Source organism: Dasypus novemcinctus, chromosome X (assembly GCF_030445035.2).
Source record: "Dasypus novemcinctus isolate mDasNov1 chromosome X, mDasNov1.1.hap2, whole genome shotgun sequence".
Classification (NCBI taxonomy): Eukaryota; Metazoa; Chordata; class Mammalia; order Cingulata; family Dasypodidae; genus Dasypus; species Dasypus novemcinctus.
In genome coordinates this window covers 129856766-129881608 of record NC_080704.1, presented here as the reverse complement: position 1 = coordinate 129881608, position 24843 = coordinate 129856766, and the positions used below count along the sequence as shown (strand labels likewise).

At 44.1% G+C, this 24843-nt stretch overlaps 2 protein-coding genes across 12 annotated transcripts in view; both read left to right on the top strand.

Annotated features, from left to right (window-relative positions):
• Positions 1–13415, top strand: part of LOC101430380 (NF-kappa-B-activating protein) — a 43610-nt gene extending 30195 nt beyond the window's left edge. The window contains exons 9-12 of one of the 11 annotated variants that reach the window (XR_011648006.1): positions 2116–3783; positions 3923–4077; positions 4159–4254; positions 8097–13415. The gene's annotated coding sequence lies outside the window, so the exon portion shown is untranslated. Of the gene's footprint in view, positions 1–2115; positions 4255–8096 lie in introns of all 11 variants that reach the window. The other 10 variants (XR_011648010.1, XR_011648008.1, XR_011648009.1 and 7 more) reach the window with 10 other exon arrangements.
• A 147-nt stretch (positions 13416–13562) lies between these two features.
• LOC101428071 (E3 ubiquitin-protein ligase RNF113A) lies at positions 13563–15848 on the top strand. Its single transcript, XM_004485129.5, has one exon. The coding sequence runs from the start codon at positions 14764–14766 to the stop codon at positions 15787–15789; it is 1026 nt and encodes a 341-aa protein (XP_004485186.3). The 5' UTR covers positions 13563–14763; the 3' UTR covers positions 15790–15848.
• The last annotated feature ends 8995 nt before the right edge of the window (positions 15849–24843 follow it).

Sequence of the window (24843 nt, the reverse complement as noted above, 5' to 3'; positions counted from 1 at the left end):
AACCTGCCCCCTCTGGGCCAAGTTCTTTTCCTAAATCTTTTGCTGCTTGGTGCTTGGTAATAATCCCTCAATGCCAGGGAGGCTCATCCCCAGGAGTCATGTCCCACGCTGGGAGTGGGGAGAGATCGTTTATTTCCTGAGTTTGGCTTAAAGAGAGGCCATATTTGAGTAACAAGGAGATTTTCAGGAGGTAACGCTTAGGCAATAGATCTTGTTGGTGGAGATCTTAATAGGGGTGATAAGAAGAGGAAATTAGGTGATAAATGGTGAATACTCCAAATAATACCTGGCCTGCTTCAGTGCTCAATAAACATTAGCTACCACAATGATGATAGCAGAGAAACGGACCACAACCAAAAAGTAGAGCAATCAGAAAGAGTTTGCCACTGCCCTGAAGCTGGGAGAATCTGCCAGCACTCCAGGGAGAGAGTGGCGTTGGGGTGGGGGTAGAGTTGCTGTGCTTCTCCTGGCATGGGAACCAGAAATACCAGGCCCCACAGTAGCTGCATTCCAAAGGGGCAGAGCTCTGACTTCCTATGTGTCAAACTTTTTTTTTTTTAATGGAGTAAAGAGTTAATAAAGAAAAAAAAATGAGAAAAGTACACAATCCTTAGGCATAGACTGCGGGCTTCCTGCAGGGTGAGTCGAGTCACTCCTGTGTCAAGCTTTTGAGGGCAAGAGCTGCAAGTCCTCTCCTAGGAAGCTCTGGGGCCCCTGCAAAGAGGCACCTGGTAAGTGCCTCACTGGGGATTCTTCAATGTCTGGAGAGAGACTTGCAGGCCAGTGGTGAAAAACTCCCTGCAGGCAAAATGCTTTCAAGGAGGAAGCCAGGAGAAATTTCCCAGCAGATTAGAAAGGCTCCTTCTTTCAAACAGGCAAATTCTGGCCTCTGGGGTTCTCAGGATTGAGTAGCCTTTTGAACTCTCACCCAGATTGTTATTAGTACTATTTTAATCATCTTTAATCAAGTGTGGCAAAGGCACCACACTAATGCAAGTGTCAACAGTAGGAGGTTTATATGGGAATGTTGTATTTTTTTTTTTACATGACTTTTATTTTACTTTTTATTTTTTTTGTCTTTATTTTTTCAATGTTACATTCAAAAAATATGAGGTCCCCATATACCCCCCACCCCTCTCACCCCATTCCTCCCCCCATAACAACAACCTCCCCCCATCATCATGAGACATTCATTACATTTGGTAAATACATCTCTGAGCACTGCTGCACCTCATGGTCAATGGTCCACATCATAGCCCACACTCTCCCACAGTCCACCCAGTGGGCCATGGGAGGACATACAATGTCCAGTAACTGTCCCTGCAGCACCACCCAGGACAACTCCAAGTCCTGAAAATGCCCCCACATTTCATCTCTTCCTCCCACTCCCTACCCCCAGAAGCCACCATGGCCACTTTCTCCACACCAATGCCACATTTTCTTCGATTACTATCACAGTAGTTCATGAATAGAATAACAGTAGTCCACTCTAATCCATACTCTATTCCTCCATCCTGTGGACCTTGGAGTGGTTGTGTCTACTCCACATCTATATCAAGAGGGGGCTTAGATTCCACATGGATGCTGGGTGCAATTCTCCTGCTTTCAGTTGTAGGCGCTCTTGGCTCCCTGGTGTGGTGGTTGACCTTCTTCACCTCCATCTTAGCTGAGTGGGGTAAGTCCAATAAACCAGAGTGTAGGAGTTGCAAGTCTGTTGAGGCTCAGGGCCTGGCTATCATATGGTCAGTCCAGAGATTCAGGTCCCCTGGGTATACATTAAACCCCAGCACCTACTACAGTTCCAGTAAAAGTAACAGGAGAGACTTGTGGACAAAGATCACATCTAAGTCCAGCTTCATCACACAGAAACACAAATTCCAAAGTAGGGTCAACTGAGATGGCACTGAACTCCATCTGCCATGACCATAGAACCTGTGGGTCTCTGTAGCCCTCAGAAGAACCAATACCTGGGGCTGTATCTACTTTATCTGTCTACATGACTTTTATGTAAACCTACAACTTCTATTATTTAAAAAAAAAATACCGTGCCAAAGTTCTTCCCCAGGTGGGCAAATTCTGGACGCTGATGCTTTGGTGTTTTCTTCTTCCTGTCAGATTCACGGTCTAAGTCCAGGGGGCTGCCCTTGTGGGCACAGGCTGAAAACTTTACGGTTACCCTAGAGACCTGGCGAGCCCCATCCTGAATACCACATTCGTAAAGGTAAGAGAGGAGAGTGGGCTCTGGGGATAGCCTCTTTCCTGGCCTCTAGGAATAAAATGCATTAGTCCTAGATGGAAAATCTTATCTTCTGGATAAAAGAGACGTTCCCCTGCCAGGCAGGTGGATGCTGCACAAAATATACCAGAGATACTCTTCGTGATCATGGTATCTCCCCTGCCAAGTAAGTATACCAGAGATACTCTTAAACGCAGGGAAAATCATTTTGTTTTTTTGAAACAGTCATGCTCAGTGTTCCCATTGGTTTCCCTACCTTCTTCTTACTGCCTTTGGGATTACCGTACTTTGGGGGCCATAATCCAAATTGCATACTTGTTTTGAAATTTTATTACCTGAGCACCTTCTAGCCCAAATATAATATGGGTTCTCTCTGTGTGTTCTGGAAATGAGGAACGTACCTGCCAGCAAACAAAATGATGGCCGATACACAATGCTTTCCAGCTAATGAGGCAACAAATACATGGGTTCCTACAGCTGAATGCACAAGTAAGATCTCCTGGGCCACTTTCTTGGGGGAGCCCTAAAAAGAACAATTCGGTCCCTAATCCTCCATCACGATTTGGGGAAATCCCCCAAAACAGTTATTTGAATCTTCACTGCAGAAGAAACTTTGAGGGATGGAGGAAAGAGCATGTTAAGAGTCAACAGCAGACACAGAGGGTACAAAAGATATGCCTTAACAGTTAAAGATTATACAATCATAGCCCTGGATTTAGTCTATACAAAATTATTCTTTTCTTTGTCTTTTACCACAAATGCATCAGAATGTGAAGGCTGTAAAAACTCTCAACCCCCCAGCTCGTATGCTGTAAGGACACAAAGGTCTGCTCCTCTTTTCTCTGCCAAGCAAAAAAAAAAAAAGAGTACATCTCGAAAGAATATGCCAGTGTATGCTCACCTCAAAGGCGAATGAACTACTTGGATAGAGGAGTGGGGGTGAAGGGCACGTTATGTGTGGTCAGGGGCCGGGGAGTGGTAGTGGCCTAAGCATACCCAGACCCAAACCAATAATATGACCGTCAGTCTCTGTCACTACCTGAATCCACATCTACATTCTTTGTGAAAACAAAACCCCGTATTTGTTTCATGCATCTGTTTTCTCAAAAAAGGACAGTAAAAGAGCTTTAGGTGTCTGGTCACAGAATTATCATGGTGAGAGTAAATCTCAAAAACCAAGGGTTGTTTTACTCTGGTTCCCTACCCTCCATCCTCCTCCAGAAGCTTCTTGGGGAGAATGACCAGCTTCAGCTCCAGGCACTTGCCATCTTCCTTTAGAACAAAGGAAGCAGAAAGAGCTGGAAGGGGTAACCAGACACTGGATTCTCTTAGTCCAATGAAACTGCATTTCTCTCTCTGCTTTCAGAAAACACTTTCAGAATAATTAGTGCCCTCATTGAAATTACTTCTGTCTTTTGGCTTTTTTTCCTGGCCTATGGAAATCTCCGAGGTGTGGTCACTCATTCTAAAGGGGACCCAAAAATGCTGCCACCACCTACACTTGGCTAGGTACTAGGTCTGACGGTCCTCCCAACATTGTATTTCAGGTAAGTGCCTTTGGAGCATCAGGGGGTGGGGAGTCAGGGCTGTGCATTTACAAACTGCTTCGCTTCCATGATTTCATGAGATGGTGTCAGAAACCCACATATTTATGCCAACACGTACAGTCCTCATTTTCCCATGAAGGAACTGAGGCTCAGAGCAGTGAAGGGACTCACCAAGACCACACAGCCCACAGGTGATGGAGCCCCCTGATGGAAAGGTCCTTGCAACATTTTGCCTCCATATCTCATACCAACCATCTGGAAAAGACGTTTTACTATTTGCTTTTTGTACGTGAGGTACGTCACACACACGTAAGATAGGGTACATTTTTGGGGAAATAAATGCCTCCAGGTAAGGGGTAATGTTCATGTTTACAGATGAGCCAGGGGAAAAAAGGGAGAATCAGAGACCTGAACTGGAATGAGAAAATAACCAGAGCTTTCTAAGGAAGAATTGTTCCCTGAGATTCCTGAGTAAGTAGGAATTTTAAAACAGAAACAAACACGCTTCCTGGTATACTCCTTGAGAGCAGACCCTGCTGCTACTGTTTTCTTCTGTAATTGTTAGTAATTTCAGACACTACAGGTGAAAAATGGCTTGTAAGCCTCTTGAGAGAAGTTCAATGTCTGGGTGGGGTGAGGGATGGCAGGATGTGAACTCTACTGCCCAGGTCAAATGTAGATAAGTACTAATTCACACAGGACAGGACCTTTCTGCTGGACAGGGCAGGCATAGCCGAGAAACACTCCAGCTACTGGGTGGGAGTCAAATCTGTCCCTTTTCTGAATGGAACATATGTAGGTAGATAAAGCACAGCACTGAAGGAAGATGAGTTATAGTAAAGCCTTCTACATGTTGATCCATTAAAAATTTCCAAGGCTGTGGCAGGCAGGTCCCGCTGACCATGGAGGAGGGAAGAGCCTGGGAAGCCTTCATAGATGGTCGAGGCAGGGCAGCGCGGGTCAGTGCACGGCAGGCAGGCTGCGGGTGGCTCAGGTGGGCCCTGGGTGCCTAAGGCGGAAGAAGAAAGTGCCACTTTGGCATGAAGACAGGCTCGCTTAGTCGCCAATGGTTTTAAGTTCCATACATTCTGATTTCCAGTAATTGTGGCATTGGTTCTAAAAGCTGTCAACTTTGATGAAGAGAGCAATATGGCCAGTTCTTGGATAATCTGTTTCTTCACCTTTCAGTCAGCCATCCTGTCCTGTTGCCCTCACCATTCTATCAGGCTTTCACCCCTGCTCAGGCCCCTGCCCAATCCCACCTGCTCACTCTCAGAGGTGCGCCTTGACTCCTGGTTAACTGAGAAAAGTAAGGCCATCAATTCTGGATGACCTCCAAGTCCCATCTCCCCACCTCCACATTTATGTGCATCATAGCCAATCTTGACTGTCGTCCTTTACTCTCAGAGGATACATTTCCCATTTCTTAATTCCACCGTTGATCTTCACTGCTTTCCTTCCACACCTATTACCTTTCCCTGATACCCAGCCTCTCCTCACTGCTTTATTCCTGTCAGCATAGGAATAGAGAAACATTTCCACATTAAAATAAAAATCCATCTTGATCTTGCATCTGACTTGAACCTACTCCCCATCCCAAAAAACTTTTTTACAGGAGTAGCTTCCCCTCTGGCCATAAATGCATTTTGTTCTTCTTTCGTTAAATAAATCATCCAGTCACAGGGCGCACTTCAAGAGTATGAAAGAGTACATAGTGCAGTCTTGTAAATTAGACCTCAAATATGTTGATAAAAAAGTCTCCCGTGCCTGCCTCCCAGCCACCCAGTTTCCCCTGCCCAGAGCCAATCATTGTCAACAGTTCCTCCTATATTCTTCCAAACTCTAGAACTAAACAAGCACGTGTGTATATATGTGTGTATGTATAGTCTTTTCTCTTTCATTATATAAGTGGTAGCACACATACAAACCATTGTCTTGCTTTCTTTAATTTAACAATATCTCTTGGACATTGTTCTGTATTTGTACTGCAAGATGTCATAATTTTTTATTTTACATTTGCAACCCTCACTTCCCTTCCTCCCATACATCTTTCAACCCACTGCAGTGGAGCATCTGCCCTCACTTCCCCACTGAGATTCTCAGGCTAAGGTTACCAGTGTGTTCACTGCAACCCTAAGCAGAAAACTGGTGGTCATCAAAGACTTTTTTTCCTCTCCCTTCCTACCAACTAAATACGACGACACCTGCTGATTTTACCTCCCTACCGCCCTCATTTGAGCCATTATCGCCTTGAGCCCAGGCAGCTGCAGTGGCCTCCTGACTGGTCTGCCTATTTCCAAAGTCCTCATTCCAGCACCCTCTCCCAATACATTTTTAATAGATTTTTTTACTATATTTTTAAAGATACATAGGTCATACAAAATGTTACCTTAAAAAATATAAATTATGAGTATCCCATATACCCCCACTGCCCACCCCATACCCACTCTTCCCACATCACCAAGTTCTTTCATCAGTGTGGCACATTCACTGCATTTGATGAATGTATTTTGGAGCACTGCTACACAGCATGGGTTATAGTTTACGTTGTAGTTTACACTGCCTCCCAGTCGATTCAGTGGGTTATGGCAGGATATAGGATGCCCTGCATCTGAACCTGCAATATCATTCAGGACAACTCCAAGTCCTGAAAAGGCCCGCATAGCACAGCTCTTCTTCCCTCGAGCCTCAGCAAGTTGCAGCACCTACTCTCCGGTTCATTGGATGTGTCTACGTTGGCTAACAGGGCCACCACACCAGGGAACCGAGAGTCTACAACTGCAAGCAGGGGAATCCCATCCATCAGTCATGTGGGATCTAAACCCCAATACGTTTTAAGTAAGGCTTTCTCTACCTCAGCACTTGGACATTTTGGGCTAGGAAAAAACTTTGTCCTGTGGGGTCCCTCCAGTACATTGTAGGATGTTTAGAAGCATTGCTGACCTCTGCCCACTAGATGTCAGTAGCACCCCAGACCCCAAAGCCCAGAGATGTGAAAAAAGAAAAATAATAAATTTTTTTTAAAAAAGAAAGAAGTCTCTCTCCAGATAGTCCCAGTGTGCCCTGGGGGGCAAACTCCTGCAGGGAGACACCACTCCTCTAAATCTATCCTATGCAGAGCAGCCAGCGGTTTATGCAAATCACCATGTCACTCTCCTGCTTCCAAACCGCACTGGATCCTGATGGCCCTCAGAAGAAATGCCAAGCTCCTCCTGGAGACCTACAAGACCCTTTATATTCTGGGCCATGCCAACCTCTCCAGCCCCTTCGCCCTCTACTTCCTGCATCGTGCTCTCTGCTCTCCTCTTGCAGAACTGCTTGCACATCTTGCCCACACAGCCACACTATTTCATCCTCCACCCTCCTGCTCTTTCCTTGGCTTGGACTGTCCTCCCCCACTTGTCTTTGAAATCCTTCCCAACCTTCACGATTTGGGTTATGCATTGGCTGGAAACTGAACACTGAACCTTTCCCTTTCCCTCTACCCTCAAGGCTGGGTCACTAGGTTGGGAGTCCAAACACCTGGATTCTAGTCCCTTCTGCCACTTACTAGCTAAGTGACCACTTCCTATTTCTGAAGCTGTTTCCTCATCTGAGGAATTAAGAAACTGGACTAAATGTCTAAGGGTTCTTCTAAATTTGAGTGGCTATGATTCTTGAGTTTCCCTTTTTTTCTGGAAATAAATATTCCTCTAAAAATGTTGCTCAAAGGGTAGGGCCATCTCTTCCTCACCGCCTGAATGCCTATGGCTTCTTTTATCCTCCTTCAAAGGTTTTTGCTATTGACTGTTTTGTTTAGCCTTAGAAATAGCAGCAGCAGCCTGGTAGATGTAATCTCAAACAGTAACCATTCTTCCAAACAAGTGGTATGAAGATCCACATCTTCTGTTACCTTTGTGTAACAAGGACACAAGGACATGTGTTTGTATTAGTAGGTGTGCAAAGAAACACTTTGGGGTGATGTGACACTTGGGCTTCTGTGGGGCAGGAGACTGGAGCAACTCTTTTCATGGAATACCCTGTATAGCTGGACTTTTGAATTATGTGAACATGGTATCTATTTTTAAGAATTAGGATACTGAGTAAACCAAATGAGTGGCACAGTGTCCCAAGCAGCATTTCAACAGGCTTTCAGGGTAGGTGATATATGGCTGCGAGGGGACTGGCCCTAACGTTGGTCAGACCACATCAGTCAGCGCAGCTCTAACAAAATCCTTCTGCTACCTGCACTTGCCAAAAGTCAAGAGAGCTAGGCTACACAGCAACACTATCATCTTCTAGCCTCTAACTGTTCTCATCTGGTTCACTCCCAGGTACTTGAGTAAAACATAAGGCTCAATTTACAAGTGACCTGTTTTCCTGAGCAGATGCCAAAGAAGGGAGGTGAAGAGCTGCACTGGCACCGACACTGAACCTGACCAACTCATTCTCACCTGTCATTTTGTAGCCCCTCACCATACAGCCCTGCAATCCATCTAAGGACATAAGCTTAGTGGCTGACCCCACTGTCCCCAGGCAGAATGGAGATGAGACCTAAATATCAGTTAGTAATAGACTTAAAGGTGTTGTCAATAGGACTTCTAGATCCCTGTCACCCTATCTGTAATGTAAATACAACTAGCTATCCTTTCTTCCTTTGCAGAGACAGTTCTCATAACAACCAACTAAATCAGGTCTTTGAAGCACTTAAAGACTAGAGGGCTGTGTTACATAAGTTTGTAACTGCACCAGGGCTTTCCTGGCACAGTACAAGGTCATCACCTCGTTATTAGAAGAGGCACAACAGAGAGTACTTCTCCAAGAGTCAATGCCACATCCTTCCTTCTGGAAAGGTGCCTTCTGTGATGAGGTCAACATAAATCACACAGGGCAGTTGTGTTTAAGGCCATCACCAGATCAAATTTTAAACTGGATGAAAGAACAGAATAAAAACAATTTTGTATTCTCACAAGACCTGAGGTCAGCTGGGGTACTGATGGATACATACAGAGTATCACCCTCTTCACTGCGTTATACCTTTCCAGATGTCCCTATATTTAGCTTCCTTTAACTGAACATGGAACATTTTATATCAAGAAGCCCGTATACGCTCATTGTAATAACCTGAATGGTTGCACTTGCTACCATATACTGAAACAAAAAACAGTATTTAAGCACGTACTATGTTAGATACTGCACATAACGCATGAAAGGAGAAGGCACAATCTCTGTTTTAAAAGTGTCCTAAGGGGAATTCTAACACTGTGGGATTCTCTCAGAAAAGGACCCAGGAAAAAAAATTACTTTCCTGTATTCTCCTAGCAATCTCCAAAGATGCAATACTTTTAAATATATTAATATCTGTAACAACAGAATTATGAAGTATTAGATGCTTGGTGTACATTATGTCTATAATTTTATAAGCCTCAGTGGTCTTTTCTTTCTTTCTTTCTTTTTTTTTTTGAGGTACCGGGGGCTGGGAATTGAACCCTGAATACGGAAAGCTGGGGCTCAACCACTGAGCCACATCGGCTCCCCTGAGCTGGTTTTCTGGTTGTTTTGCTTGTTTGTTTTGTTTTGTTTTGTTTACTAGGAGGCACCGGGATTCAAACCCGGAACCTCCCTTGTGGGAAACATGCTCTCATCCACTTAAGCCACATCTGCTCCCCTCAGCTGCGTTTACAAATCTACATAGGGTGCTTTCTCTAGTTAACAGTTAAAGAACCAGTCACCATGTTTCTACCATCTCTATCATCTTAACCCCGTGGCAGTTTAGGTTTTCATTTCAATTAAAGGAACAGCTCATGGATGCTAAATTCTATTAGCTTCAAAGAAAAGTATTATTTAAACATGTAAAGAAGTCAACATATAAATTAAAGTGATAAAGCTACATTGGGTATGTTGATTTTGTGTAGGGCTATTTTAACAAGAGAACTGTTCATTTTTCTCTTTCACTTTTTTTTATTAACCACTATATAATGCCCTGCATGCTACATAATACACCACAGCATAAACTTTCAGCAGGGGTAGGTGATCACAACTGAGTTTTTTTCATCAACCAGGAAAATGCTTCTTTCAGTCAATCAATATTCTCCAAACCCTGAAAAACAGTTTAAAAAGGACAATGTGAGAATTCTGTTCCCTTCAAATAGGTATTTGTACTCTTATTTCCCACGTCACCCACTGTTTTTCTAGTTAAGAACTATACATGCCAAGGAACTTGAAGGGGTCCTGGGGGATTTACAAATTTACAGACATGAAAAATACAGTAAATAAAACCAAATCAATCTAAAAGCAAGAGACGTCCTTTCACATCACACATTTCTCTGACCTGAACAATGGGACTCAAGTGCACAATCATTGAAGTAAAAAGATGATTTCCAGTTTTCTTTTTCTTTCAGGAGCAAATATATCACTTCATATGAAAAGCAACACCCACCCCCACCCCATCAGAACTGAAGTCAAACAACAATTTACCATATGGACCCTTATTTAAAACACCTTTAGTGAGTCAGAGAAAAATAAGGTAAAATCCACTTTATAAAGGAACAGCCAATATGAAGTAGATACATTATAATTGTCAGTGCACTTTTATGTTTTTTTGAACAGATGAGGAAATGAAGGCTTAGAGAGGTTTTTAGAAGTCTGAAATCAGGAAAGTAGCATCAGAGTCAGAATTCAAGCCCAGGCACACCAACTGCAGAACGCTTGGCTCATAACCACTATACTATGTAATCAAAAGACCCAGGACCAAATATTCCATTGCATCCTACTCAGTTCACAGTCTAATATGTCAGCAGCTTTATCTTAAAAGATGAATCACTTACATTTCTCCCAAGTGCTAAAATAACACAGACCAGATGACCTGTGTACCATTATAACAGACAGAAGCACCTAGAGAGAAGTTAATGCTTTATACAGCTAGAACCTTTCCCTTAGAAATCCTGATTCTTTAGGGAGTGTAACTTTATTTCATTTTTTTTAAGGAGGTACTGTGGAATGAACGAAGGACCTCGTGCATGGGAAGCAGGTGCTCAACCAGAGCTATATCCCCTCCACAATGAGTTGGTTATTTCATTTTGTTAGTTTTGTTTTTAGGGGATACCAGGGATCGAACCTGGGACCTTGTACATGGGAAGAAGGCGCTCAACCACTTGAGCTACATATGTCCCTTGGGAGTGTAATCTGATACAATCCTTCTGAGGGGCAATCTGCCAGTATTCATCAACATTTAAAAGGCACTTTGCCTTTGTCCCAACATTCCACTCACCCGAATTAATTCTACAAAATTAATTCTGCAGCATTTTTTAAAGGAAACACGCCAAGTGTCATGCAGAAGAGAATAAACTATGAACATCTATGAGACAATGCTGGAATACTGTATTGCTGTGAAAAAAAAAAGAATGGAGACCAGGGTTTTTCAACAATGCCAATATTGACATTTTAGGCCGATGATTCTTCATTGTCTGGGCCTGTCCTATGAACTGTGGGGATGTTTCACAGCATCCCTGGCTTCTCCTCACTAAATGCAAAGTAGCATCCCCACACACACTGTCAATCGAAAATGTCTTCAACCACTGCAAAATGTCACCTGGAGGGCAAAATCACCCGGATGAGAACCGCTGAGCTAGACGCCTACCTTTATGTATTAAATAACAGAAAATGATTAGAGTATAATATGTATAGGATGATTCAATTTACGTTTTGTAAAATCGGTATGTATATGTAACATGCATATGCGTGGGAATGCACAGGAAAAAAATTCCAGAACGATATGTACCAAGTTGGGAACAATGGTTTCCTCCAGCGAGAGGAATAGGATTGCGTGCATTTCTAGGCACGGTGGGGGTGGGGGGCTGTGCAAGAGAAAACGGGCCTCTGCTTTTTACTGTTTGCATTCTCAAACTTTTTATAAGATGCACTCATAAATGACTCATGTAACATTAAGAAGTGTAAGTGAACCAGTGGAAAGCACCTTATTATACCGACAGGGCACTAAACGGATCTACATTCTCATTCTATCAGTTGCCAAAAGAGAGTTGCACAGGTGCTTGATTGTACTCAGCTTGTGATTCAATCCTCAAACAAGTACCTATGCACAACTTGTTAGGGATCAAAATGATACTACTATTTCTCCTTTTAATCAGCTATAATCTGTATTTAAGATAACGTTACATTATAATTCTTCCACTCTAATTTAGAAGGTACATTCACTTTTTTTTCATTTTTGTCTTTATTTTTTTTAATGTTACATTCAAAAAATAAGAGGTCCCCATATAGCCCCCACCCCCCCCTCACCCCACTCCTCCCTCATCAACAACCTCTTTCATCATCATGGCACATTCATTGCATTTGGTGAATACATCTTGGAGCACTGCTGCACCACATGGACAGTGGTTTACATTGTGGTTTGTTAAGAACCCCTGGTCTACAATAAATTACTCAAATGCAGAAAACGCTGTTAGCTGGTAGCTGTAAACTGTACTGTCCTAGGGATTTCAGAGTATTTACAGATTTTAAGACCGACATCACCTTACCACTGACTTCAAGCCCATATTATCTGATGCTTGAAACTAACAAGGGAAGTAAACATTTGACTTTCCTCACACAGGTATCAAATATCATCCTCCCAGCATAAAAACCCTATCAACCAGAGTCTTTAACAAGTTTTGTTTTACAAATGAGGAAACAGAGAGATAGAGACCAAGCAACCTGTCCCAAGTGGAGCAGAGATTCAAATCCAGGCCTGTCCCATCTTCAAAGCTTGTGTAGTTCCCACCAGGGTGCACAGGTGAGTCCTTAGAATGGATTCTCTGGCACCCTTAACTAAAATAACCACGGGACCAGTTGGGTTGTTTTTAAAAGCAAACTTTGGAACTTAGGGGATTTACAATGCTTAAAAACATTTACCATTACCCTAAGCAGTGGTCAAAAACCCCATCCGCATATCTTTCTGCTGAAGAAGCAGCAAACCACTCTACAACAATGGCTCCCAGTCTCCTGGGTTACAGAGGCCAGGAATCTGGAGGAGTGGGGTGGCGGGTATATGGGAACCTCTTACAGTTTTTAATGTAACATTTTCTGTGATCTATGTATCTTCAAAAAATTACAATAAAAAATGATGGGGGTGGGGTATAGGGGAACCTCTTCTGTTTTTTGATGTAACGTTTTGTGTGATCTATTTTAAAAAATCAAATCAAATGAAAGGGGAAAAAAGTTTGCAAACTGTCAAGAGAATTACCAGGGTTTACTTAACAAAGAAGGTCATTAACAATGTAACCTTGGCTCTCTCTGCCTAGAGGAGCCCACACTACATCTTGGTGTGTATTTCCATCTTCCTCTCTCATTTCTCGGCAAGCTCTGTTCTCTGCCCATCTCCCAATAAATACTTTCTACTGGCCTACACAAACAAACAAACACCAAAACAATGTAACCACCCACTGGGCAGGCAGTACAGTGGCTAAGGGCCTCGTGGGCTGTGGTCCAAATCTCAGCTGCACTTCCTCACCAGCTGTATGGACCCTGGGCAAGGCTTTACAGGAACCAGCCTCAACCCTGCATGTGGCCAGCACCAGGGTCATCTTACCTTTGATACATAGTACCGATTCACCCCAGAGATCCGCCTATCTCTTTCCATCAAACTCCACTGATAAGCATAATGGGCAATCCTTTTTTCCTACAAATAAAAGGCAATTATTGTTGCAATCGATGAGATGAGTGATCCAACCGATGAATATTACAACTAAAGAGTGGCATTCTAGAAAACCTGGATCGTCAACTGAAATTTAAAAACACACAAGCAGAAATAGGCCCCTAGAAGTTAGAATTAAGATGGTAAGTATGCCTTCTTAAACCTTTCCATTTTAACCAGCATCAGTGTTTCTTTCTTTCTTTCTTTCTTCTTTCTTTTCTTTCCTTTTAGTTAGCAATGTTTACTTGTTGCCTTCTGGGGACTCTAAGGAGCAGTGGTTCACATGTGAAGGGCAATCACAGAACCGGAAAGCGAATACTTTCATACCGTGGCTGTACTCTAGAAATGTGACAAACTGGGAAGAGAGGGAGGGAGATTACGACTCTGAGGCGAAAAGCGAGACCTTGGGAGCACATTCCTATAGGCCTGCAAGAGCCTGCAGCCAAGAAAGAACGCCAAGGGAACAACCTAAGGGTGGGAAAGAAGAAGCTACGGAGACCCGGGCGCGAAATTAAATCGAAATCGAGCAGGTGAGAACAGAGGTTTGAAGTCGGAGGGAGCGGCGGCAACACTAACTGACGCCTAGGAGGTCGGTCCTCCCTCTTCTGATCCTCTCCCCTTCCAGCGCCCATATCTCTGCTCTGCCCTTTTGCCCACTCTTCTCCACACAGTAACTAGCTCCTTCTTGCTTGAGTAGGATGTGGTTTCTGTCGGGCTTCTTCCGCACGCCTCGGCTTTTGTTTGTTTGGCCTCGGCTTTTAGGCAGCACTGCAAAGGGGGAGGGCCACCCTCGGAACTCCCCACCTCGCAGACGGGCTCCGCATCCTAACGGCCTTCCTACCCCGCTGTCCCTGTAAAATGCCAGTACGTGGGGCCGGGGCAGCCGCCTTACCTTGCCCCTGTTACTGAACTTATGGATGTGCGCCGTGGCCACTCCAGGAATCAGCAAACACACCCACATGACGGCGAGTCCAGGCAGAATCTCGAACCACATCGCGGCAAGGTTACCGAAGCCAAAAACCTCCTTCCGACCCGCTTAAAGGTGACCCGGCTCGGGGTCCCCTCCCGCTCAGCTCCGCCGCCGTCCGCCAGCGAGGCTGCGTCCCGTACGTCTCGGAGGAAGCGACGGAGCCCGGGAAGGCTCAAGTGTGACGCGCCCGCGCCATAACACGCCCGCGCTCCGGGCTCCCGCAGTCCTCCAGCACCAGGTTCCGGGGCGGTTCCTCGCCGCCGAGCGCACGACGTGCAGTAAGTAAGGGGCCCCGCGCGACCCGGCGCCGCACAGCCGTTTCGGAGCTTGGGACTCCAAAATGGCAGAGCAGGCCTCTGCAGGAAAGACCCCGGACCAGGTGTGCACCTTCCTCTTCAAGAAACCTGGACGTAAAGGGGCTGCAGGCCGCAGAAAGCGCCGGATCTGCGACCCGGAGCCGGGAGAAAGCAGCAGCAGCAGCGAGGAAGGCAGCACCGTGGTTCGCCCGGAAAAGAAGCGGACGGTCCACAATCCGATGATCCAGAAGACGCGTGGCAGCGGGAAACAGAAGGAGGCTTACGACGTTTTGAGTAGCGAGGAGGAGAATGAGCCCGAGAGTCTCGGCGTAGTCTACAAGTCCACCCGCTCGGCGAAGCCCGTAGGGCCAGAGGATATGGGCGCGACCGCTGTGTACGAGCTGGACACTGAGAAGGAGCGTGACGCGCAGGCCATCTTTGAGCGTAGCCAGAAGATCCAGGAGGAGCGGAGGGGCAAGGAGGATGACAAAATCTACCGGGGAATCAATAACTATCAGAAATACATGAAGCCCAAAGACACGTCTATGGGCAATGCCTCTTCCGGCATGGTGAGGAAGGGCCCCATCCGAGCGCCCGAGCACCTGCGTGCCACCGTGCGCTGGGATTACCAGCCCGACATCTGCAAGGACTACAAGGAGACCGGCTTCTGCGGCTTCGGAGACAGCTGCAAGTTCCTCCACGATCGCTCAGATTACAAGCATGGGTGGCAGATCGAACGTGAGCTTGATGAGGGTCGCTATGGCATCTATGAGGACGAGAACTATGAAGTGGGAAGCGACGATGAGGAGATACCATTCAAGTGTTTCATCTGTCGCCAGACCTTCCGAAACCCAGTCGTCACCAAGTGCAGACATTATTTCTGCGAGAGCTGTGCACTGCAGCATTTCCGCACCACCCCGCGGTGCTATGTCTGTGACCAGCAGACCAATGGCGTCTTCAATCCCGCGAAAGAACTGATTGCCAAACTGGAGAAGCATCGAGCTGCGGGAGACGGTGGTGCTTCCGAGTTCCCAGAAGACCCCTGTGAGGACCCAATTCCCATCACCTAGGTTTCGCAAAATTCTCAGATCTCTAAATAAATGCTTGGCGGTGGTTTGGGCTCTCTGAATTCGTGTCCTTCCTTTCCAGAGAAGGTGGCTAAGAGGAGGCAGGTGGTGCATTAGGGTCCTGGAAGGCTTGTTGGAAAAGCACGGAGGTAGGTGTGATCTGGATTTGTAGCCCTGGGATGAGCGCTTGACCCGTGGGTAACTGTGCCTCTCAGAACCCTTGGACATAAATTACAGAGGTGGGGTTTTGAAGTTTGAGGAAAGAGCTAGAATTTGCTTGCAGTAACCAAAGCTGTAGTGGAAACAAGAACTGAACCTACTTACTGTGTCACTTGGAGGTTACAAAGTACTTGCACACGGTATTTCCTCTGTGAGCACTGGGCTCCTGTCCTTCCTCCAGAACACACACAAGCAAGGTGTGTGACTGGGGGGAGGTGAGAACTGGGTCAGGGGGCTGGTATTGTGCATGGGAAATGGACCTTGCGTGCTTTGAAACCCCCGTGGGAAGTGGTCCCTGGGTGCTTTGAAACCCCTATGGGTACCCGCCTGCCTTCCATAGATGATGGAAGTGGTCTACACTGTGCTGTCGCATGCGATAGCCACCTGTGAACTCATGAACCTGCAGAGGGCAAAAACCTAGTGTTTTATAGTCGGAAATGATCTGTGTCCTCACAGACTAAGGAGCTGATCAAGTCTGTCTGTGTACCTGTCTTCTCAGCTAGTCTGTCAACTCCTTCAGTGACTAGCCCAGTGCTTGGTGTGTAATAAGCGCGTAATAAATAAGCAAGCCCGGGGAGGCTTTGGTCTGACTAGAAGTTGGGCTGATCCCAGGAAACACATGCCAGGAATAAATCCTGGGTCTGTGTGTCTTTTATCCACATGCCCTAATCCATTTAAAGATATTCTCTGAGCAGCTACTCTGTGTGCCAGGCACTATACTCGGCCGACGGGATATTAGGACAGCCTCTGTCCTCAGGGAGCTGGACAGTCAACAAACAATGACAGGTGTGATTAGTACAACAAAAGAGTGCAGGGGGCTGATCTCCCAGGATTAACCCAATCGCAGCCTCTGAAGAGGTTCAGAGACATAAACTCACTCCACGCAATGTGATACATTCTATACCGAAGTATACATAAAGCAAGATGGGACAGTGAGCAACTGCCTACTGGGAAAAGGGCTAAAAAAAGGCATCACAGGAGAGACGAGATTGGACTCTGAAGGAGCTAACCTAGTCTGGGGTTCACAGGAGCCTTCCCCAGGAAATGACCCTCAAACTGAGACATGGCAGGTGAGTAGGAGAAAGCATCCCAGGCTCAGGGACGAGCATATACTAAGGACCTCATAGAAGAGACTGGCTTTGGCTAAGAACTCAAAAGCTGCCCCGGGTGGCAGGCAGAAAGAGACAAAGGGACCTGGTGGACAGGGCCAGAGACCAGAAGCCTTGCTAGCCTCATTAGCTACTTTGGGCTTTTTCCAAAGGACAAAGGGACACCATGAAAGGAGTTTTAAGTAGGGAAGCGAGAGGATCAGGTTTCAATTTTAAAAAGATAATTCTGCAGTGTGGCAAGTGGATCAAAGGGGAATCAGACTTGAGGCAGGAACAGGAGTTAGAAGGCTGTTGTACATTTCAAGGCGAGAGATGATCAGATGGACTAGACTGGTGACCGGAAATTCGTTCTCTTAATAATTTTTTGAGTACCCGCTATATGCCAGGTGTTGCTCTAAGCGCTGGAATTACAGTCATGACAAAACAGAAGTCCCTACTTCCATGGGACTTACATGAGCCAATCATAGATAGAATCTCAGGTTGTGATAAATGCCATGAAGAATAATATAGAAAGCTAAGGGGATAAGAGTGCCGTGATGTTGAGCATGATCTGGGAGGGCCTCTCTGATAAGGTAACATTTCAGCAGAGACATCAGTGAAGACTGGGAGAAAGGCTCCTCCAGACAGAGAACAGCACGTGCAAAGGCCCCGAGGCAGGAGAGTGACTAGCCGTGTCCAAGGCAATAGACTGAAGGAAGAGGAAAGAACTATCAGATAGGTAAGAGAGGTAAGTGATGGAGGGAGGGCATAGACTGTGGAAGCCTTATAACCTATTGCAGGGACTTAGACTTTTCGCAGTGAGATAGAGAGCCACTGGAAGGTTCTAAGCAGAGAAGTGTGATGTGATGTGACATCACTCTTAAAAGGATCCTTCTGGAACTTTGGGGGGTAAGCAAAATATTTTATATCTTAGTTGGGGTATTTGTTATATGGGTGTCTGCAGCTGTCTGAACTTAATATATGTGCATTTGATTCTCTGTGATTACATCTCATTCCATGCACAAATGTCTTTAGGTCAAAGAAAGGAAAGAGAAACTCTTTGCTGTCTAAGGAATCAACTGGGAGAAGTGCAGATGTAGCTCAGTGGTTGTGCATCCGCTTCCCATATACTAGGTACTGGGTTCAATCTCTGGTGTATCCCAAAAACAAACAAATGAAAAAACCAACTGTCATTGGAGAATGGATGTAGCTGAAGTGGTTAAGCACCCGCTTCCCATATAAGATGTCCTGGGTTCATTCCCCAGTACCTCCTAAAAAAAGAAATCAACTGGGGGAGGGAGAGTAAGGGAGGCAGTTAGGGGGCTACTGCCATCATCCAGGTGAGAGATGATAGTGGTTCACACCAGGTGCTGGTGAGAAGTGATCAGATCCTGGATATATGCTGCAGGTAAAACCAACAAGCTTTTACTGATGGGGTGGATGTGGGGTGTAGGAGAAAATGAAGGGTCAGGGCGACAAAGACGTTTGACGTGAGCAACCAGGTGGAAGTCGGTACCATTCACTAAGATGGAAAGACTCTGGTGAGTTATTTTTTTGCTGTGATACGTAACACATACAAAAAAGCACAGAAAATGCGACTTTGGAGTATACCAATTCTATTGCAACACCTGCATTACTGCCACCCAGGTCAAGAGATTCAAAACCAAGACCACTCAAGAAGCCCCTCGTGTATCTCCTCCGGACCCTACCCCTCCACCCCACAACACACTATGCTGGCTTTTATCCCAGCTTTTTTTTCACTGACCCAGCTTTACTCTTTATTGCCCCTCCCCTCTCAACAAACCAAGAAAAATATATATAATTAACGTCTTCCTTCCTCATCTTTCATTTCCTCTTTATTTTTAAATAGCGTTATTGAAATATACTTCAATACCATACAAATCGCCTGCTTAAAGTGTACAATTCAGTGGTTTCGAATATACTCACAGGTGTACAACCATCACCACAGTCAATTTTAACACATTTTCATCACGTCAAAAAAGAAACCTGTACCCTTTAGTAATCACCCCTCCCCCCAATCCTCCTCCTCTCTCCCAGCTCTAAGCAACTACTTACCTATTTTCTGTGTCTATAGATTTTGACTATGTTGGACTCTCTGGAAAATGGTATCATACAATATTTGTCCTCGTGTGTCTGCCTTCTTTCATTTAGCATAATATTTTTAAGGTTTATCCATGTTGTAGTGTGAATCAATTCTTCATTCCTTAATATGGCTGAAAACTATTCCATTGTATGACTATACTACATTTTGTTTATCCACTCATTTGCTGGTAGACATTTGGGTCCTTTCTACTTTTTGGCTACCATAAATTGTGCTGTTATGAATTTCCTGTTCAAGTGTTTCTGTAAGCATATATTTTCATTTCTCTTTGGGGAGATACCCGAGAATAGAACTGATGAGTCTCAATGTAAATATGTGTAACATTTTGAGGCAAGGCCAGACTTTTTCACAGAACCTGCACATTTTACACTCCCACCCAGAATGTATGAGTGTTCCAGTATCTTACATACTTACCAACACTTATTTTCCATTTTTTGATTGTAGACATCCTAGAGGGTGTGAACTGGTACCTCATTATGATTTTGATTTGCATTTCCCTGATGAAGAATGATGTTGAGAATCTTTTCATGCATCCACTGTTCATTTGTGTATCTTCTTTGGAAAAATATTCATCGAAGTCCTTTGTCCATTTTTTTTTTAAAGATTTATTTATTTAATTAATTAATTCCCCCCCCTCCCCTGGTTGTCTGTTCTTGGTGTCTATTTGCTGCGTCTTGTTTCTTTGTCCGCTTCTGTTGTCATCAGCGGCACGGGAAGTGTGGGCGGCGCCATTCCTGGGCAGGCTGCTCTTTCTTTTCACGCTGGGCGGCTTTCCTCACGGGCGCACTCCTTGCGCGTGGGGCTCCCCCACGCGGGGGACACCCTTGCGTGGCACGGCACTCCTTGCGCATCAGCACTGCGCATGGCCAGCTCCACACGGGTCAAGGAGGCCCGGGGTTTGAACCACGGACCTCCCATATGGTAGACGGACGCCCTAACCACTGGGCCAAAGTCCGTTTCCCCCTTTGTCCATTTTTTACATTCAGATATTAGTCTTATTGTTGAGGTTTTTTTTAAAGATTTATTTATTTATTTATTTCTCTCCCCTCCGCCCCCCGGTTGTCTGTTCTCTGTGTCTATTTGCTGCGTCTTCTTTGTCCGCTTCTGTTGTTGTCAGCGGCATGGGAATCTGTGTTTCTTTTTGTTGGGTCATCTTGTTGTGTCAGCTCTCCGTGTGTGCGGCACCATTCCTGGGCAGGCTGCACTTTCTTTGGCGCTGGGCAGCTCTCCTTACAGGGCGCACTCCTTGCGTGTGCGGGTTCCCTATGCGGGGCTAACCCCTGCATGGCAGGGCACTCCTTGCGCCCATCAGCACTGCACATGGGCCAGCCCCACACGGGTCTAACCACTGAGCCAAGTCTGCTTGAGTTTCTTAACTCCTCCTGTGTCTCATTCATGAATCCAGTTCGATTCTTAGGGTGAGATCGGATGTTTTTAAAAGAAACAAACTCCACAGCTACTTACTTCCTTAATGATGGTTCTAGAGGTTTCTATATCCATCTTAACGTATCAGATTCAGCTTCATATTTTGCTAACTTAATTCCAGGAAGATATGGAATCATTACTCTTATATAGGTCTATTCCTTTTCCTCCCTTTTCGTGGCATTATTGTTATACACATTATATGTATAAATGTCATAAACCCAACAATACTTTGGTATATAATTGTTACTTTATGTAATTTTATGACTTTTAAAGGAGCCGAGAGGAAAAAGGAGAGCTCATATATATTCACTTACATTAAACATATTATTTTTCCTTTCCGAGTCTCTTCCTTTATTCCCATGGATTTGAGTTTCCATGTGGAGTCATTTCCTTGGCCCAATACAGCTTTACTCCCATCTACCTCCTTTGTACTGTTATTGGAAAATATACTACATTTCTACGTGTTATAGGCCCACCAATGCATTATATACATATTGTTTTGTACAAGTGCTCTTAAAATCAGTTAAGAGAGGAGAGGAGTCTTTCTTTATACAGTCTTTTATAATTACCTAAAACCTTTACCAGTGCTCTTTGGTTTTTTGTTTTGTTTTTGTTTCTTGTGGATATTAGTTACCATCTGGGGTCACTTGCTTTCAGCTTGAAGAACTTCCTTTAGCATTTCTTGTAAAGTAGGTCTACTAGCAGAAGAAAATTCTCTTTTTTAAATCTGTGAATGTCTTTATTTTGGCTTCATTTTTTGAAAGATACCTTTCTGGATTTAGGATTCTTGGTTAACAGGGTTTTTTTCTTTGATTACTTTAACATGTTCAAATATTTGTTCTCCTTGCTCTCCTCTCCTGTTATTCCCATTACACTTATGTGCGTGCACTTAGTGGTGTCCCACAGTTCTCTAAGGTTCTTCATCACACTGTTTTCTCGATATTCTTCAGACGGCATTTGGCACAGTCTCAGCTGATCTACAAAATAACTAATTCTTTCTTATGCCAATTCAGGTATACCATTGAGCCCCTCTGGTGAATTTTTCAGGTCAATAAGTGTACTTTGCCACTCCAGAATTCCCACAGGGTTCTTTTTAACGATTTCTATCTCTTTATTGATATTCCCTAGTTGATGCAACATTGTTATCATATCTTCTTTTATTTCTTTAATCATGCTTTCCTTTAGGCTCTGAATATATTTAGAATGTCTACTATGCTGTCCTTGCTTTTAAATCTGACATCAGGCTCCTTTCTAGGTAGTTTCCACTACCTGCTTCCTACTGCACCACCCCCCTCCCCAGTGTGTGGGTCATATTTTCCTGTTTCTTTGCATATCTCATAAACTTTGGTTGAAAAAATGGATATGTCACATAATATATTGTAGCAACTCTAGATTTGGTTCCCTCCCCTCCCCTGGACTTGATATTGTATTTTGCTTATTTATTTGTTTGGTGACTGGCTGGAGTATTTTAGAGAAGTCTCTTACATGACACATACCCCCACCCTGTGATGTTGTTCCTCAGTGGGCAAAGACTTGGTTGTGCCCACAGTTACCCAGGAGATGGGACTGGTTTGAGCACCGCCCAGGAAGGTTCCTCCCAGTTCTCTCCTTGGCTCTCTCTCACAAGTTAGCTGGCCTAGACTTCAGCCTCTATCTCCAGTTAATCTACAATATCATCCCCGTCGCTTTTCCCCATGACCTCTACTTTTTAATTTTAAAAAGTTTATTCAAGTATGTCATTACTACATGAGCATACCTAAACAATAAGGGTAGTCAAAGTTGTGACTTAGAAAACAAACATGCCTGTCATCATACAGGGCTCCCATATGTCACCCCACCACCACCACCTTGCATTCTTGTGAAACATTAATTACAAACTATGAAAGAGCATCATCAAAATACTGCTACTAACTATAGCCAACATCTTATATTTAGTGTATTTTTCTCCCAACCTACCCGATTATTCACACCCTTTATTAGTATTATGTATGTTTTTTGTAGTTCATGAGAGAACGTTCTCATACTTGGTCTGTTAACCACAGTCCATCTTCCACCACAGGATTCACTATGTGATACAGTCCCATGCTCTGTACAACCATTCAAAGTGCACACTCAGTGGCTTTCATTTTCATCACAGAACTGTGCTGTCATCACCTCAATTTAAAACGTTCTCACTCCTCCAAAAGGAAAAATCCCATACCTCTGTATATCCCCGTATGTTACATTAGTTGTAGTATTCCCATGTATTTCCATATGCTTAACACTTTACAAAAGAGGAATATTTTAAAATAAGATTTTATTGAAGTATGTCAATCATCCATGAAAATACATATACAATAAATGTCTCGTAAAACTTGTGAATTTAAACAACACACATTTCGTCACCCGGGGCTCCCATACATCTCCTCACCACCAATACCTTGCATTGTTGTGAAACATTTGTTACAAACTGTGTGTAGCAGTTTGATATAGTTATGAATGCCAAAAATAGATATTGCATTATGTTTGTACACTGGCCTGTACCTGGGCATGGTTAAATTATGATTAAGGCTTTGATTGGGCTACGTCAGTAGGCATGGCAAAGGACAGAGTTGGGGGTTTCTGATGTTGGAGTTTGATGCTGAAGTCTTAAGCTGGAGCCCTGGGAAGTAAGCACACAGAGGAAACACAAGCAAGCCCCAGGAAGAGAGGAACCCTGAACCCAGGAAGAAGCAAGCCTTGGTTCGAGAGGAACCCTGAGCCTGGAGAGAAGCAAGGCCCAGGAAGAGAGGAACCCAGGAAGCCTGAACCCTTGCAGCCGTTGGCAGCCATCTTGCTCCAACACAAGGCAACAGATGTTAGTGAGCGAAGTAACCTATGCTTTATGGCCTGGTATCTGTAAGCTCCTACCCCAAGTAAATACCTTTTATAAAAGACAACAGGCTTCTGGTATTTTGCATCAGCACCCCTTTGGCTGACTAATACACTATGCAAGATCATCCTCAAAATATTACTACTAACTATAGCCCATGTCTTACATTTGGTGTATTTTTCCTCAACCCACCCAGTTATTATATTAGTATTATATGTTTATTGTTCATGAGAAAATGTTCTTATATTTGTCCTGTTAACTACAGTCCATCATCCAGCACTGGATTCCCTGTGTTATACAGTCCCATGCTCTGTACAATCCACTCAGAGTCTAAGAACTCAGTGGCTTTCATTTCCATCACAGAGTTGTGCTATCACCTCAGTCAATTTTAGAACATTTTCTTTACTCCAAAAGGAAAAATACCCCCATTGTCTCTTAAAATCAGTGCATCTTCTTTGCCATTGCTGAAAAAATATTAGAATATCACTGCTAAGTATGTCCATAAGTTCCATTAGTGGTAATTTTCCAGTCTATCACCATATTCCTAAAACTATGTAAAAGGAGAACATTCTTATATGTATATTATTAACCACAGTGCTCATCTACCATCGAAATCACTGTTATACATACCCTAGATTATTCTCTAGCTTCTTTTCAACTGACATTTACATCCATAGACTGCCCCTTTCAGCCATTCATATTTATAAAAAAAGCAGCGTTAGTTACATTCACTATAATGTGTTATCATCTCTATCCATTTCCACACTTTTACAAAAAAACCTTATTAAAAATTCTCTATACATTAAGCATCATCTTCAATTCTCAATCCTCATTCTATCTCCTAGTACTCTATACTCTAGCATTTACCTCCATGAGTTTCCTCATCATAATTAGTTCATATTACTGAGCCCATACAATATCTGTCCTTTTGTGTCTGGCTTATTTCACTCAACATAATGTCCTCAAGGCTCACCCAAGTTGTCATATACTTCCCAATATCATTTCTCCTTACAGCTGACTACTATTCCATTGTGTGTATATACCACATTTTGTTTATCCATTCATCAATTGATCGACACTTGTGCTGGTTCCATATTTTAGCAATTGTGGATAATGCTGCTGTGACCGTCGGTGTGCAAATGTCAGTTCACACCCTTGCTTTCAGTTTTTCTGAATATGTTCCTAGTAAGGGGATAGCCAGATCATACAGGACATCTATATTCAGCTTCCTGGGGAACTGCCAAACTGTATCCCACAGAGGCTGCACCATTCTACATTCCCACCAGCAGTGGAGGAGTGTTCCCATTTTCCACATCCTCTCCAGCACTTGTAGTTTTCTGTTTCTTTGTTTA

Bases quoted from the DNA above. Each gene is read 5' to 3' on its own strand.
- LOC101428071 (XM_004485129.5), top strand. From the start codon at position 14,764: ATGGCAGAGCAGGCCTCTGCAGGAAAGACCCCGGACCAGGTGTGCACC.